At 51.3% G+C, this 17,266-nt stretch overlaps 1 protein-coding gene across 4 annotated transcripts in view; it reads left to right on the top strand.

The window, feature by feature from the left end:
* Positions 1–17,266, top strand: part of HNF4A (hepatocyte nuclear factor 4, alpha) — an 85,441-nt gene that overhangs the window by 60,042 nt on the left and 8,133 nt on the right. For all 4 annotated transcript variants that reach the window (XM_011997646.1, XM_011997643.1, XM_011997645.1 and 1 more), the window contains exons 2-7: positions 996–1,170; positions 2,333–2,427; positions 8,656–8,762; positions 9,468–9,623; positions 13,367–13,454; positions 14,981–15,136. In XM_011997646.1, the coding sequence (XP_011853036.1) occupies positions 996–1,170; positions 2,333–2,427; positions 8,656–8,762; positions 9,468–9,623; positions 13,367–13,454; positions 14,981–15,136 (777 nt within the window). The remainder of the gene's footprint in view (positions 1–995; positions 1,171–2,332; positions 2,428–8,655; positions 8,763–9,467; positions 9,624–13,366; positions 13,455–14,980; positions 15,137–17,266) is intronic.

Here is a 17,266-nt window from a genome sequence, read left to right as displayed (position 1 = left end):
GTGCTTGTGTGTGGCGTGTGTGCATGTGTGTGGACTGTGTGGTGCGTGTGTGAGTGCTTGTGTGTGGCGTGTGTGCATGTGTGTGGACTGTGTGGCACACACGCTTGCATTTTCCCGGGGGCTGATCCATTGCATTCGTCATCTTCTCCAAAGGGGTCTATCTTTGCTGAAAGATTTGCTGACCAAAAAAAAAGGGTAGGGGGGGAGTTCAGCTGCTGATATTTTTTTAAATTTGGAAACAATCAGACCAGTCAAACTGCTCCCTTTTATGGTTAGAGAAACTGAGGCCCAGAAGAAATTGAAGCAAGAAAAAGGAAGTTGCCCAAGTTTACAGGCGAGTTAGTGGCAGCATCAGCACTAATACCCAGGACTCCTGGCCCCCAGCCCCAGATCCTCTTTCCGCCTGCCTCTATGGCCCTCCTCACATTTGTGTAGATGCGTAGCTTTTGCCCGTGGGAGAGGAGGGATGGGAGACGTGTCCAGACCCTCCTCGGAGGCCACATGAGCGGGACTGTTCTCGGCCCAAGTCTTTCCCGTTCTTCAGAGAATTTGCGGGGCCCCTGGGCACGCAAGCTGAGATCCACCCAGCCCTGGTCCCTTGGTGAGAACTGAGGGACAGGACCTGGTTCTGGGGAGAGATTGCAGGGGAATGTTCCTCCCTTCCGCAGCCCCCTCCCCAGTTAGGAGGCAGGCTCCCACCCCAGAAGGTGGCCAGGTTTTCATGCCTTCCTAGAGAAAGCTGGGGCTCATGGCCTCCACCACAGGGAGATGCAGACCCTCAGACACAACTCTGTGAAGTCACAACCAGCCCCAATTTACAGATGTGAAACTGAGGCTCCAAAAAGTCGGGAGGTCACTGAGCGGGGAGGTGATGGAGTGGGAACAGCTCCCAGATCTGGCTGAGGCCGAAGCCCTGGAGAGATCCCCGCAAAGCTCTCTTAGATGTCTGACTTTCTGTTCTTCCTGAAGCCTCACTCCCTTCTCTCCTGGTGCAGACACATCCCCGTCAGAAGGCACCAACCTCAACGCGCCCAACAGCCTGGGTGTCAGCGCCCTGTGTGCCATCTGCGGGGACCGGGCCACGGGCAAACACTACGGCGCCTCGAGCTGTGACGGCTGCAAGGGCTTCTTCCGGAGGAGTGTGCGGAAGAACCACATGTACTCCTGCAGGTGAGGAGCCTCAATTTCTCCAGCTGGGAAATGGGCACACTTGGGCTCATGGCCCCAAGGTCTGTCTTCTCCCTGAGTGGGTGGGTCCCAGAGACAGCTGCCCTTCAGGGCCTTCACGGCTCTTCTGGTTTTGTAGGCTTTGTGAATCCAAGATGAGCATCTATTCTAGGAACCACATTTACTGATCATCAAGCTACTGGCTGCCGTTTATTGAGCTCTTATCATACGCCAGGCACCATACTAAGTCTTCGTGTGTATTTAATCATCCCCTGGAGCCCATTGTTCTTTTTCCCATTCCATGAGGCCTCTTCTGAAGTCTCAGTAGATGAGCCCATCTTCCACTCTGGTGTTTTTTCGGGGACAAATAAGAGATTGACCCCAGGCCACTCCACCGACCCCAGGCCATTCCACTTACCCCAAGGGCTTCCACCAAACCCTAAGTCTTCTCAAGGCCTTGGAGAGCCCTCTTCCGAAAGCATCTCCTGTTCTGGGTAACGACAATAATAAAATCATAGCAGCTGTCAATCGTGAGCACTTGTCATGTACAGAGACTGTGCCCATCAGTGCATGACTTCATTTCACCTGTCAACACCCTGTGAGATGGTTGCTGTTGTTATTCTCGTTTTATAGAGGAGGAAGCTGTGGCGTGGAGCGCTAGGCATTTGCCCAAGGTCAACCAGCTTGAATCAATGGCAGAGCCAAGGTTAATATTCAGGACCCCACCCATCACCACTGTGTGGCACTGCCTCTACTTCCTATCCGCCTCCAGAGAGAGGCTTATGTGAACCAAGTATTAACTCTGAGCCATAACCAGGAGCCTGCTCTGGGTTCTGGGCTTTTATAGGATGTGGTGGAAATAGCAAGGCTCTGGTACTCAAAAGGTCGAGGTTCCCAACTCAGCTCTAACACCAACCAGCAGAGCAACCCATGACCACATGTTGCCTCTCTGAGCCTCAGTTTCCCCATATTTAGCAGGACAGTACTGGGCTCTTAGAGAGTTCATAGCACCTCTCCAGCTGCTGGTGGGCTCAAGAGAGAACTCCTGGGATGAAGAGATGGGAGCACTGAGGCTGGGGGGTCAACTGGATAGCCAGGGCCCTAGTTCTGTCCTTAGAGGAGGAAGTTGTGTCTTCTCCATCCAACCATCCAAAGCCCTCCCCAGATTTAGCCGGCAGTGCGTGGTGGACAAAGACAAGAGGAACCAGTGCCGCTACTGCAGGCTCAAGAAATGCTTCCGGGCTGGCATGAAGAAGGAAGGTGAGCCTTGGCCCTCCCCACCCCCCCACCACTGCCCCACCTGCACCCACATCTCCCCGACAGTCATTTACAACTGTAGCCACACTTTATGACTCAGTGGCAGGCCCCAGGGTGACTGGCTAATGGCTGAGAAGAGGGAGGGCCGGGAAATCTGACCATAGGGAGCGGCTGGGCTTGGTCTTGAGAAAGATTCGGAGAGATAAGCTCCTACTCTTGGCTCCTCAGGCTCCCAGCAACCACCACCCCTGCCTGCCTGTCTGTGCCACCACAAAGCAGCCACATTGTGTGTGTGTGTGTGTGTGTGTGTGTGTTTTAATATAATATTTTGAACATTAGGACAAGCATAGAGAATGACATTGCAAACATCTGAGTACTCACTACCCCAGCTTTACAAAGGGGATAGCCAGGGGTACCCGATGCCTGAGCTTCCTGTCCCAGGGACAAATGCCCCAATTCCCTTAGTATTCATTTGTGGGTGTCAGGTGATCTCCAAAGTCTTCACATTCTAGAAAATGGGAACAAGACCCCAGTCCCATCCTGGACGAAGGAGGAGGAGAAGACCACAGCACAATATTTATTAAGGTCTTGCCAGGCCTCCTGCTACCAGCAGGTATCAGTCACTGGGCTGGCCTTTTTCCACACTTCAGTGGGCTGGGTTCATTTCATCTTCATGACAACCCTGTGTGGGAAAATGTCATGAAAATGAAAGGAGACCAGCCCATTGAACCTATTACAATTCCTCCCTTTTTGTGGATGCAAGAACTGAGGCCCACAATGGTTAAGCAACTTGCCTAGGGCCCCACAACTGCTCCTTGGAAGACGTGAGGTCCCAGAGCTTCTGTTATTGGGACCACACTTCAGCACTGTCTATTATTTTATGCCCTCCAGATCCCAGGGACATTTAAAATTGTTTTCAGCCCAAGCAAGGGGAGCAAAAATCTTTTAACTGCTTTAAAGTAACTTGAGGCCAGGCGCAGTGGCTCATGCCTGTAATCCCAGCACTTTGGGAGGCCGAGGCAGGCAAATCATTTGAGGTCAGGAGTTCGAGGCCACCATGGTAAAACCCCATCTCTACTAAAAATACAAAAAAAAAATTAGCTGGGCGTGGTGGCACATGCCTGTAGTTCTAGCTATTCGGGAGTCTGAGGCCTGAGAATCGCTTGAACCCAGGAGGCGGCGGTTGCAGTGAGCCGAGATCATGCCACTGCACTCCAGACTGGGCAAGGCAGTGAGACTCTCTCGAAAAATAAAAAAGTAACTTGAGTTCATTTTCGAATCTCTTCATTCCCTGCTCCTCTAAAGTCAACTTTTCCCAGCTCTGCAACTAGTCCCAGACCTTCCCTTCTAGTCCACAGTTGGGCCGCACCAGCCAAACCTTGGTCTAGTCCTGCTAGTTCTGTAGAAACACCCCCCACCCCCACCACCCAAGCACACCCCAGAGGCAGGAATGTAGGACCCAGCTTGCTCCAGGGCCCACTGAGAAGGAGGGGAGGGGAGGCTTTGGTAGACGCTGTTTCCCCTGTATCTGCTCCTGGCCCCCTGTTTTCTCTGCCCCCTCCCTTGGAAATATCTTCTATGTCTCATCCTTATGGGGCCTTAGTTGGAACTCACGAGCTGTCTTGGAAAATCTGGGCTTGTTGACCCCGCTGCAGGAGTGGGTGGTCCCCAAGGCCTGCTCTAAACACTACAATTCTAACATCTAGACCTCAGTGGTTCTCTAAGAGCAAGAGGGGCTTTTTCAAGCTGCAGACACTCCCTCATCTCCCAAACCCAGTTTTCAATGGGGTTGAGCCTGTCCCATCCACTTCAGCTTCCGTTCTGTGGACCGAGAAAGGTTATGAATGGGAACCTGATGCACGTGTGAACAGCTGGAGGCAAGAAAAAGATTGAGGAGTACAGACTAAGGTTCCAACATTTCCTGGTCGTATTAGTCAGTGATTCCATTATCCCAAAAGCCTAAGATTTTAGGCACTACGATTGCTCCTAGGTGTCATCCAGAGGGCACTGCGTTTGAGAGAACGTCTCTGTCATAGTGAAAGCTCAGGTCTGTGACAGGCAGAAGGGAGAGGGGTTGGCAGCCCTCCTGAGTGGATGGCTACCCACCTCCACTGCGTGTGGCCTGGTCCTGCATGTGATCAGTTGTTACAAATGTCTCTTTTAGACATCCAGAGTCATTTTCACTTGTGTAATTTAGGGACGTTTCTGTCCCTTCTGGCCTCTAGTTTTCCCATCTATAAAATGAGGACATTGGATAATGAACGCTTCAGCCCTATGAGTCTCGCTCCTCACTCCCTGACCTACCTGCACAAGTCACACTGCCCACTAGGATGGGTGTGTTTGTTCCCTGGTCCCCTCTTTTTTTTTTTTTTTTTTTGAGATGGAATTTTGCTCTTGTTGCCCAGGCTGGAGTACAATGGCACAATCTCGGCTCACGGCAACCTCCACCTCCTAGGTTCAAATGATTCTGCTGCCTCAGCCTCCCAAGTAGCTGGGATTACAGGCGTGTGCCACCACACCTGGCTAATTTTGTATTTTGAGTAGAGATGGGGTTTCACCATATTGGCCAGGCTGCTCTTGAACCCCTGACCTCAGGTGATCTGCCTCGGCCTCCTAAAGTGCTGGGATTACAGCCGTGAGCCACTGCGCCTGGCCCCTGGCCCTCTCTTGAGCTGCTGCAAAGCCAGAAAACCCCTTACTAGGCTGCTGGAAAGGGGGTGAGAGCCCCAGACCATTCAGCCTTAGCTCAGCCTTGAAAATAGCTGCTTGCTTCCTGGCCCAGGGAAACGGACATGCTGCCCGGAGGATAGGAGAGTTAGCTGATGGCAAGTGAGCATGGGTTAGTTGATGCTGATGCTTGTTTACATGCCTGGGTTACCTGGAAGTTCATGACACATGCAGTCACTTGGTTGTTTTGAGAACGGGCCAGAGTGACAAAGTGTTCAGTGGTCACTGTGGTCAAGCTGTAGGAAATGAGAGTATTCCTAGCTGTGCCTAAGTCTTCTAGGCCCCACCAACCCTCCTCAGCCTGCCGGGAAGCTCCCAAAGCCCAAAGAAAGTCTCGGTGGAAGTCTCACTGGCCCGGAGAGTTGGGACAAGTTTTCATTCTTTTTCTTGATGACCTTAGGAGAATTTGAGGACTGAAATCCAAAATAGTCCCTGAGAACCAGAAAGTGTGAACTGGGAAGGTGGGATTTCGAGACCAGCTGAGTCTATAAGAGGACATCAAACCTACCCGCTCCCCACTTTACAGAAGAGGATACCGAGGCTAGAGAGGTGATGTGATGGGTCAGGGCTGGAGTCAGGTCTAGAACTCAGGCTCCCCAGAGCTGAGCAGACGCCACGCTCCCTGGAGTGAAACTTGCAGTGATCCGTTTGGGAGGCACATTTCTTGATCTAGACGGCTGAAACTTTCTCTCGACCACAGAGAGGGGCTTCAGGTCTCATGGGCCTGTAAGTCTCCGCCAGAGGATAGTCCACCGTGGCCGGAACGGGCTCCCTGGAGGGACAAAGAATCCAGGGAGAACCCTGGGGGTCAATGGGCCAACAGCGGGCCAAGAATTCTTTCCTGTAACCCAAAGCCAGGGAGACAGACACCTGCCTGAGCCTCCGCTGTCAGGCCCGGGACAAATATCCGGCTCCTGGCATCAAAAACCCAGCCCAGAAAGCAGACCCAGGGTTGCAGGAGGTGAGCGTTGGTGATGGGCCAGGGGCCATCTGATGGAACCTTCCTCGGAAGCCACGGCCCTGCTCCCCACAGCCCCCTACCCAGGAGTTCTCTGGGAAGACAGGCTCATCACCTCTCCGCCTCTGCCCAGGTCGGTTAATATTCAATAGAAGTTACATTAGGTCCCCGACCCTGCTAATACTGAGCAAACATTTGGAAAACATCATTCCGTGACTGAGCTCGCGCCGGGCACTGATAACGCCTGCCTAACCTTGAGGAGCCCTAGCCGCAGCTGCTGACAGCAGCCCTTTCATTCGGCCCGCCGGCCACTTGGCGCCCTGGTGGGTGGGTGCGGGCGCTGGCAGGAGGCTGCCGTGGGAGGGGTGTGGGCAGGTGGGGCGGACGGCCCGGGCAGGGAAACCGTGCTCTGAGCTGGCCCTGTCCACGTGGTGGGTCTGAGAGGAGGCTGTGCTTCTGGACTTCTGTTCCATCCACTGACTCCCGGGCTCAATGCAGAGGATTTGGCTTTTATTCTCTGATTTTAACAGTGTGTCAACATCAAGAGAAAGTCGAACAGCTAGGGTGTCAATGTTCCCTGGAGAAATAGGGTTCTTATGAGAATTAGAGTTTATGACCAGGCGTGGTGCCTCACACCTGTAATCCCAGCATTTTGTGAGGTTGAGTGGATCACTTAAAACCAGGAGTTTGAGACCAGCCTAGGCAACATAATGAGACCCCATCTCTCAAAAAAAAAAAAAAAAAAAAAAAGCCAGGCATGGTGACACATGCCTGTAATCCCAGCTATTCGGGAGGCTGAGGCAGGAGGATCACTTGAGCCCAGCAGGTTGAGGCTGCTGTGAGCTATGATTGCGCCACTGCACTCCAGCCTGAGCAACAGAATTAGACCCCGTCTCAAAAACAAAAAGAGAAAAAGAAAAAGAATTAGAGCTTGTCTCCTCCAGCGCCTTATTTCTCTCACTTCACAAATATTTATTGAGCACCTACTGTGTACCAGGCTCTGTTCTGGTGGCTGGGACGACAGCAGCGACAGCAGGGTTGGAGTTTTGGCCTTCTGAAGCTTTCCTTCTCAGAGAGAGACAGATAGTAAAGGAAGTAACAAATAATTCTACAATAAGTGCCCTGAAGAAAAATAAAGCGGGGTAGGGCAGGGCCAGGGTCGGCGGCATGCTGTGTGAGACAGGGTGGCTGGAGAGGGTGTCTGAAAGGCGACATTTGTGCAGAGGCAGGAGTGAAATGAAGACGCTGCTGCGCTGTGCGGGAAAGGGAACGCCAGGCAGTGGCCACAGCAGCCCTCAAGTGTGCGGATGCATCCAGGTGGGGAGGCGGGTTTTCGGGGACAGAGTGAGTAGTGGGACGCCGCTAAAAGGTGCGATCAGAGAGGAGAGGAAGGGCCGTAGGGACTTGTGAGGTTGGAAGGCACTGGTTTTGAGCAGTAGGGGACACGACTTGAACGGATCCCTCTGTGAGAGGACTATAGACTGCAGGCACAAGGAAGAAGCAGAGCCCAGGAGGAGGCTGATCTAATCCAGGAGAGACAGCGGCCCGGGAGCAGGGAGGGAGCAGCGGGTCTGTTTGTCAGGATCATGACAGCACTGAGGGGAAGCCAAGGAAGGCACCCCGGCTTGATGGACTGGAAGAACCAACCTGCCAGTCCCTGAGACGAGAAAGTGCAGGGAGCTGGCTGGCAGGGAGATGCCTACAGGTAGGGAAACTGAGCCCCAGAGAGAGGCTGCGATTGCCACCAGCACACAGAGTGGCAGGTTCCAGACAGGAAGCCGGGTCTTGTGCAGCTTCATCATCTCTCCTTTCCGAATCAGCCAAGCCTCATTCCACAGTGAGGCCTCTTGGACTCTAAGGGCTATTCCGTTCACTGTCAGGACAGTGGAAGGATCATCTTCTATCTCAGGCCAGGACTGACCCAGATGGGGGCGGGCAGTGGAGCCTGGGGCCCCAGTGGGCTGAGGCTCCAGATCCCTCAGTGCCTGGAACAGAACAGCAGTGGGAGGGAGGGAGACAGAGCCTGGCCTTGCTGACACTGAGGTTAGTCTGGAGTACATGCAGCTCCTGATGATGTACAAAACCATCAAGGCAGTTGGAGCCCCCAGATCCCCTTGTTCAGGAATCTCCAGGCCATCTCCGTGTCACCCAGAGTAATTTGTTTTGCTTGCTTTACTCACTTTGATTTGGAAAGAAAGGGACCCTTTTGTAGACCGGAGCCTGAACATGTTTAATCTAGTCAAACCCCATCCTCAATGCTCAAGACCCATTTTAAGCCCATAGCTGAGTCATCACTGTCTTGCACGCCCCTAATGATGAGTGGATCACTCCTATAGCCTCTCCATTGTGTGGGGGGCAGTTCTGATCTGTGGAAAGTTCTTCCAGCAGCTGAGTTAGAGGCCATCTCCCCTCAATCCACATGCTGATGTGGGCCTGTTCTCTGGACGCCCCCCACCTCCTGCTCCCACTCCTCATCAGTCACAGACACTCCCACCCCCTCACTCCATCGCTGCTCTCCCTCCTCACCTCTCTCTGCCTCCTCACAGCCGTCCAAAATGAGCGGGACCGGATCAGCACTCGAAGGTCAAGCTATGAGGACAGCGGCCTGCCCTCCATCAATGCGCTCCTACAGGCAGAGGTCCTGTCCCGACAGGTACCGGGGTGACCCTGCCACTCACCCAGGGGTCCCCCATACTACAGAGGAGCTCACCTCCTCCACCTCCATTCTCCCCAGCCAGGCCCTGGAGCAGCTGATGGGAGAGGCCTCAGATATTACAGAGGGATACTGAGTCTGGTGTCACATGGCCCAGTTAGCAGCAAGGGCAGAACTCGAACCTGGTGCCCTGGGGCACGTTCTGATTCATCCTACTGCCTGCATCCCACAGGCCAAGCAGAGTCTTCGCCTTCACTGAGGGCCTGCAATCAGCTCAGCCCTGAGAGAACAAAGCAGTGGTTCAGTGGACAGAGGTGGCAACGTGGGGCCCAGCCCATCCCTTGCTGAGTGACCTTGGGCAAGTCACAGCACCTCTATGAGCCATGGTTGCCTCACTGTCACATAAGGATGGTGATTTTTTTCCCTGCTTCTCCTCTAAGGCTGAGAGACTGCTTGGCGCTCTAAAGCTGATAGAGGAGGAGGCAAGGGGCAGGTAACAGGTGAAGGCCAAGAGGGAGCCCTTCTCCCTCATCCCTGCCTCCTCCCTCCCTCCGTTTTTACCCTGAGCTTCCTTTAGAGCTGGAAGGCACCCACTATGCAGCCCCCTCCTCACATCTGATTCCAGGGAGGGGGCTCTGTGCAGGGGACAGAGAGTGCAGGAGGGCCCGGACATCTCCAGCATTTTCTTCCCTGTATCCCTTGAAGATCACCTCCCCCGTCTCCGGGATCAATGGCGACATTCGGGCGAAGAAGATCGCCAGCATCGCAGACGTATGTGAGTCCATGAAGGAGCAGCTGCTGGTTCTCGTCGAGTGGGCCAAGTACATCCCGGCTTTCTGCGAGCTCCCCCTGGACGACCAGGTAAGGATGGGCGTGGATGGTGGGCAGTAGTGGGCACCCGGCAGGGCAGCCAGGGGGCTGCTGGCCCATCTGGGATATAGCCATGGACTGGCTTGATTTTATTTTATTTAACAAAATGCGTAGTGCACACATGTGTCTGAAACTTTAAATCACCTTACAAATATTAACTCAGTTAGCTCCTCCAACAACTCTATGAGGTAGGTACTAAGGTTCCATTATTACTGCCATCTCATAGGTGAGGAAATTGGGGCACAGAGAGGTTAAGTAACCTGCTCAAGGTCACATAGCTACTATCCAGCACAGCTGGGATTAGAACCTAGTAGGGAAGCTCCAAAGTCCAAGCTCCTAACCATCGTACCCGTGGCTCTCCCAGGGGGATGTTGACAGGGACCCTGGGACAGGGATCAGGAGATTTTGGCTTAAGCTCTGGCTCTAATACTGGTTGTCTGCCTAATCCTGGGCAAATGACTTCCTCTCTCTGAGCCTCAGTGTTCTCTTAACTGTAAAGTGGAAATGCTAATATCCACTTTCGAGTGTGGTTAGGAGGATTGAGGACATTACTGTCCGAAAAGTGTAAAACTCGGGTGATGGAGCAAGCTGCGCAGTGGCGGGACCAGAGCTCGTCTCCCTAAATGTTAGTTTCTTCCTTCTTTCCCACCAAAACAGTTGAACTCAGCATCGTATTTCCCACCATACATTTTTTTTTTTTTTTTGGAATACTAAAATGTCCCTGGGGGAAGAAAGGGTTGAAGGAAGGTGGCGTGTGTCTGAGAACAGATGAATTTCGGAGATGCCACCTATGAAGCTCCTGCCCAGAGCACCCCTGGGCCTCCAAAGAGGTGTTCCCCATCTAGGGAAGAGGAGCTGGGCTGGGCCACCTCCCCACCTTTGGAGACAGCCTCTGGTGCATTCACTTACCTGTTTCATACCTTTGCATAAGACACCAACAATGCATGTGAGTCTGTGAAAACGTCTGAGAAGTTGACTTCTCAGAGGCCAAGGCTTCCCAAACTCCTTCGGCCCCAAGATTCTCCTGGAACACCTGTTATTACTGCATATAGGGACACTGTGAAAATGCTGGTTTGGCTGGTCCCCAGCCTCACACAGGGGCTGGACCCAGGGTCCTCTTCCATGGTTCCTCCCTCCGTTAGCAGAGTCAACAGGGCAAGGATCTTGGACAATCTGCCCCTACCCTCTCCCCTGCTCCTTGTGCTCTGGCCCCAGTCCCCTCTGCTGGAGTCTCTACATTAATGTTTAATCCCTCCTGTTCCTTCCCAGGGGCTTAGCAGGGCAACAAGATACCCCCAACCTGAGCAATTGTTAACCTCGATTTCCCACCCAAACCTCCCTGGCTGGGGCTCAGAGCATTCTCAAAGAGCAATGATGGGTGGCCAATAACAGAGGACAATCATTAACACACCACCCGACCTCCCGGCCCACCCCCCAGAACAGCTGCCATATCAGGGGGTTGAACCTGGGATCAGAAGGGCTCCCAGCTCCCCATTCCTGGTGTATGAGGAGCCCAGCTTGCCCAGTGCAGGTGGGGCATCCCTGGGAAAATCGGGGGCATTGTCCTCCAAAGGGCATTCCAATTCTGTTGACATTGCCCCAGAAACTAGATTCCCAGTTGGTGTGCTTCTTGGGCCTGGATACAACCGGAGAAAGAGACTGGGGCTTAGAGAGAGACAGCAATTTGCCTGAAGTCAGAGCAAGTTAGCCACAGAACTGGGATTCAAATCCAGGTCTTCTGCTTTGTGGTGTGAAGGCCACTGGGGTGACTGATGAAAGGCTTGCACAGTGCCTGGCACACAGGAGGCACTCAGCAATCAGCATCCTCGGCCTGCCTCCATACTGGTCATGGAAAGTGGATTTCCCCTCCCAGGCAGTTTCCTCTTTTTCTGTTTTCGTCACAAGATTCTATCCATGGGGAATAGAAGTGGCAAGGACAAGTGGCTGCCCAGGAGCAGCTAGAGCTAGAGAAGAAGTCAAGATGTTTGCTCATTCATTCATTCATTCATTCATTCATTTCCCCTTCCCTTCCTTCCTTCATTCAAATATTTATTGAAGGCTTATTTTGTGCCAAATACCTTCAGGCAAATCTCTTTTTTCCTCTAACAACAATTTCACCTCCTTAGAGGCCTCCTCTGACCTCCCCACCTAATGTAGCCATTCTTGCCCCATTGCTCTCACCATCCTTTCAACTCCCCTCCCTCCCTTCTTCCCTTCCTCCCATCTTTTCTCCTTCCTCTTTCTTTTATGTTGTGATCACCCACTGTGCTGTGTATTTATTTGTTCTCTACTGTCTGTTCCATACTTTCTCCTACAAAATGTTAGTTCGATGAGACTGGACACCTTGTCTCTCATTTTTAAACATTGTGCCTCCATTGTCTTAAAAAGTGTCTGGCATGTAGTAGGCATTTCGGATTTGATAACTGAAAGAACGAACAATCAAATGAATGAACAAACAAAGGCATTTTAACCTTCCAGTTTGGCTTGCTATAGAACCTCCAAACTCCCTAACTCAGCCTTGAAGATAAGATACTTGAGGCTGCCAGCCTGGTGCTGTTTTGTTTCAGCCATCCTTTGGTCCTCAGGCAAGCACTAAAGCAGATGGCCCTCAGTGGGCTGGCTATGTCCTTCTGTGAGCTTGCTGGGCGCCTACCTACGATTCTAGTCTTCGAAGTCTTGCCTTGTACGCTCTGCAGAGAAGGGTTTCATCAAGGTGATTCTCTGCCAGAGGCCAGTGCTCATACCTTTGCTTTGAGAAGGACCAGCCCTGAGACCCAACATCCACCTCCAAGTTCTTGTAATGCCCTCTCAGAATCCCGGAGTCCTGCAATGTCAGTCCCTGGAGGGATCTGCCAGAGCAATGATTTCCCAGACAGAACTGCACTTCAGAGTCAACTGTGGAGCTTATTAAACACAGATCCCTGGGCCCACCCTAAACATACAGAATCAGGATCAGAATCTCAGGGCCTGAGAATCTATGTTTTCAGGCCGGGCACAGTGGTTCATGACTGTAATCCCAGCACTTTGGGAGGCCGAGTTGGGCTGATCACCTGAGGTCAGGAGTTCGAGATCAGCCTAGCCAATATGGTGAAACTCCATCTCTCCTAAAAATAAAATTAGCCAGGCATGGTAGTGCACGCCTGTAGTCTCAGCTACTCTGGAGGCTGAGGCACGAGAATCACTTGAACCTGGGAGGCGGAAGCTGCAGTGAGCCGAGATCGTGCCACTGCACTCCAACCTGGGCGACAGAGTAAGACTCTGTTTCAAAAAAAAAAATAATAATAGAATCTGTATTTTTACAAAACACCCTTCATAATTCTCCATAGCTGGTCCATGGGTGGGAATTTGGGTTTTGGAACTTTTTGGGATCATAGACCTTTTTGAGAATCTCAAAAAAGAAAATAAAAAGCACACAGAATGTTTCTTACAGTTTCATCAGGCACACAGAAGAGGCCCAGCGCGAAGCAGCTTCTCACCCAAGGACACAACAGTTCAGGGGCAGAGTCAGCGCGAGGTCTCTCCGCTCTGAGCGCATGTTCTTTTCCCTTCCGGTTTTCTGCAGAATCCCTTCCAGGTTTCTAGTTTTATGGGCAGTAGTTTTATGATGTCTATTTCACGGTTCAGGCAGGTAGAGGCAGAGGGGAACATTAAGCTGACTTGCCCAGCGTCACTGAGTTGGCTACGGGCAGCTTTCCCAAGGGTACAGATGGCAAACACTGTTCCTTCTCTTTCAGGTGGCCCTGCTCAGAGCCCATGCTGGCGAGCACCTGCTGCTCGGAGCCACCAAGCGATCCATGGTGTTCAAGGACGTGCTGCTCCTAGGTGAGGAGGCTGCCTGCCCTGGCCTGGGCTCCAGGGAGGGCATACCTAGCATGGCACTCACCCAGGCAAGGAGATTCACATGGTGGCATGCAAGGGCGAGGGAGACTAGTCAGGAGTGGCCCTGTCCTCAGGCTTGCATTGGAGGGTTCCAGGACTCAGTTCTCAACTGGGTACCCCACTCAGATGCAAAGAAATGTGATGTAAGGCATCAAATTCCCAGCAGTAAAGTCAGAGCACAATCAGGATTATCCCTGGAATTACCTGTGCATCTTTTTTTTTTTTTTTGAGTCTTGCTCTGTCACTCAGGCAGGAGTGCAATGGTGCAATCTCGGCTCACTTCAGCCTCCGCCTGCCAGGTTCAAGCAATTCTCCTGCCTCACCCTCCAAAGTAGCTGGGACCACAGGTGTGCACCACCACACCCAGCTCATTTTTGTATTTTTAGTAGAGACAGGGTTTCACCATGTTGACCAGGCTGGTCTCAAACTTCTGGCCTCAAATGATCCACCTGCCTCAGTCTCCCAAAGTGCTGGGGTTACAGGTGTGAGCCACTGTGCCCAGCCTACCTGTGCATTCTGATGCTCTTTCTGGAGTAGGAGCAAGAGGTGGTTGGGAATGGCACAAAGCCCAGGCCATGTCACCTGTGCCTTCATGGCATATTTTTTATTATTATTATTATTTTTTTTTTCTGAGACGGAGTTTTGCTCAGTCGCCCATCTGGAGTGCAGTGGCACGATCTCGGCTCACTGCAAGCTCCGCCTCCCAGGTTCACACCATTCTCCTGCCTCAGCCTCCCGAGTCGCTGGGACTATAGGCGCCCACCACCATGGCCGGCTAATTTTTTTGTGTGTGTGTATTTTTAGTAGAGACGGGGTTTCACCATGTTAGCCAACCATGATCTCCTGACCTCGTGATCCACCTGCCTCGGCCTCCCAAAGTGCTGGGATTACAGGCGTGAGCCACCGTGCCTGGCCAGCATATTTATTATTTTAAACGCTTGTACAGCACACACTATGCGCCAGGGACTGTGCTCACTCTTTTGCAAACACTACCTATTTTAATACAACAATGCTATGAGGGAAGCTCGATTATTTATCCTCATCTTATAGATGAGAAAACTGAGGCACAGAGAGGTTAAGTAACTTATCCAACTCTAACCGGCTATCAGGGGCAGAGCCATTTAAGCAGGGCAGTGCAGTTCCAGAATCTGGTCCTTTAACTTTGATGCTTTGGTGCCTACCAGCTGGCCTTTGAATGGCATCGATCTTGTGAGTCACATTGGTAAATGGAGCTTGGGTCATGTGAAAGGGGTCCTAGAAAGTCAAGTTCCAAGCTCAGCCGGATTACTGGAGGCAGCTCATCTTCTGAATCTGGGCCTCAGCTTCCTTACCTGTGAAATAGGAGTCATCAGCCCTGCAGGTCCTCCTCCCACAGGCACCAACTATCTTGCCAACTTAAAAGCCAAAACTAGAGGAGAGAGGTCAACCCAAGGTGACTTCCCATCCTCCCTCCCTCCCAACCCTTCCAGGCAATGACTACATTGTCCCTCGGCACTGCCCGGAGCTGGCGGAGATGAGCCGGGTGTCCATGCGCATCCTTGACGAGCTGGTGCTGCCCTTCCAGGAGCTGCAGATCGATGACAATGAGTATGCCTACCTCAAAGCCATCATCTTCTTTGACCCAGGTACAGTGCACACCTCCTAAGCCATCCCTGACTCTCTCTCCAGAACACTCTGCCAGACTTCTCCTATTGGGTTATGTACAGAGTTCACAACCTCATCTCATGTTAACGACAGCTAGGAGAAGCCGTTTTCATTTAACAGATGAGCCAAGTCAAGATTTGAAGGGAGGATATGGCCAGGTGCGGTGGCTCACAGCTGTAATCCCAGCACTTTGGGAGGCCGAGGCAGGCGGATCACATGAGGTCAGGGGTTCAAGATGAGCCTGGCTAACATGGCAAAACCCCATCTCTACTAAAAATACAAAAATTAGCCGGGTGTGGTGGTACATGCCTGTAATCCCAGCTACTTGGGAACTGAGGCAGGAGAATCACTTGAACTTGGGAGGCGGAGGTTGCAGTGAGCCAAGATCGCGCCACTGCATTCCAGCCTGGGTGACAAAGTGAGACACCATCTCAAAGAAACACAAAGGGAGGATATGACTCGACAGGGCACCCTGACTCCAAAGGCCTGGGCTTTCCCTTCTTTTACTTCTTCCCTCCCTCCTTCTTACTCCTTACTTCCCATCTTCCTCTTTTCTTTCATATTTGCTGCTTTTCCTCAAAAAATTTTTATCATAATAATATCTAGAACCTGATGTGGTGGCTCACACTTGTAATCCCAGCACTTTGGGAGGCTGAGGCAGGAGGATCACTTCAGGCCAGGAGTTCGAGACCAGCCTGGCCAACATAATAAGACCTCGTCTCTATAGAAACTAAAAAAAAATTAGCCAGGGATGGTAGTGAGCACCTGCAGTCCCAGCTACTCGGGAGGCCAAGGTGGGAGGATCTCTTGAGCCCAGGAGGTCGAGGCTGCTGTGAGCTATGATTGCACCACTGCACTCCAGTCTGGGTGACAAAGCAAGACCTCATCTAAAAAATAAATAAATAAGTAAATAAATAAATCTACACATACTTAAAATGCAAATACTTCTCCCCATCCTACTTTTTCAGCTCTAAGTCTACTCCCCAAGAGAAACATGTCTGATTCTTTTAATTGTTTCTTCTGGCAGTTTCCTCAACAATTCTAAATGAAAGACTAAGCCTTATATTTGTTGATGTATTCATTTTGGATCGTAACGTTCCTCTTAGGATAGTGGAGGATTTCGCTTTTCTCCATTACCATTCCCATCTTTTCTCCCTCATTTTCCCCAATATATTTTTATTGCTATTTTTGTGTCTCTGTTGCATGTTATGTGCTTTTATCTTTCTTTTCTTGTTCTATCAACTGTAGACAGTATCTCCCAACCCTTCACATTGCAGGATGAAGATAAAGCATTACTACCCTCTCCTGCGGCTCTTGGCTCTCCTCTCCCCATTCTGTCCACTGACGTTCGCACCTGCGTTTATACAGAATGCTTTGTAGTCAGACTTTGTACAAAACCTGCTTTTGTTTCCCAGTGTCAAAGGTGCCTGAACCCCAGAGGCTTGCTTGCCTTCCCTGCTTACATGTTAGAGGGGACCTACTGTGTGCCCGGCACTGTCCTTCACACTGCAGACAGATTACCTCTAGTAATAATAGTAATGAAAAGGCCGCGTGCGGTGGCTCATGCCTGTAATCCCAGCACTTTGGGAGACTGAGGCAGGCAGATTACTCAAGGTCAGGAGTTCAAGACCAGCCTGGCCAACATGGTGAAACCCCGTCTCTACTAAAAATACAAAAATTAGCTGTGTGATTTCAAGGCAGGAGAATCACTTGAACCCGGAAGGCGGAGGTTGCAGTGGGAGCCAAGATCATGCCATTGCCCTCCAGCCTGAGCAACAAGAGCAAAACTTCATCTCAAAAAACAAAAGAAAACAAAGCAAAAATATATATATATAGTGATGAAGAGGAAGATGAGCCCCATGTATTAAATGCTCACTAAAGAACTGTTTTTAAACACTTCATGTGGATTATCTTACTTACCAACATGGTACCTGTGAAGTAGGAATTATTATCTCCATTTAACAGATAAGGAAACTGAGGCATGATTAACTTGCCCAAGGTCACGCAACCAGAAAATGGCAGAGCTTGGATTTGAACTTCAGACCACCTGTCAATCCCGATTTCTCTCTCTCTCAAGCCCACATTCTTTTTTTTTTTTTTTTTTTTTTTTT

Source organism: Mandrillus leucophaeus, unplaced genomic scaffold, assembly GCF_000951045.1.
Source record: "Mandrillus leucophaeus isolate KB7577 unplaced genomic scaffold, Mleu.le_1.0 Scaffold544, whole genome shotgun sequence".
In the NCBI taxonomy this organism is placed as follows: Eukaryota; Metazoa; Chordata; class Mammalia; order Primates; family Cercopithecidae; genus Mandrillus; species Mandrillus leucophaeus.
The sequence above is the reverse complement of the archived record's forward strand: the minus strand, read 5'-3'. Positions and strand labels throughout refer to the sequence as shown.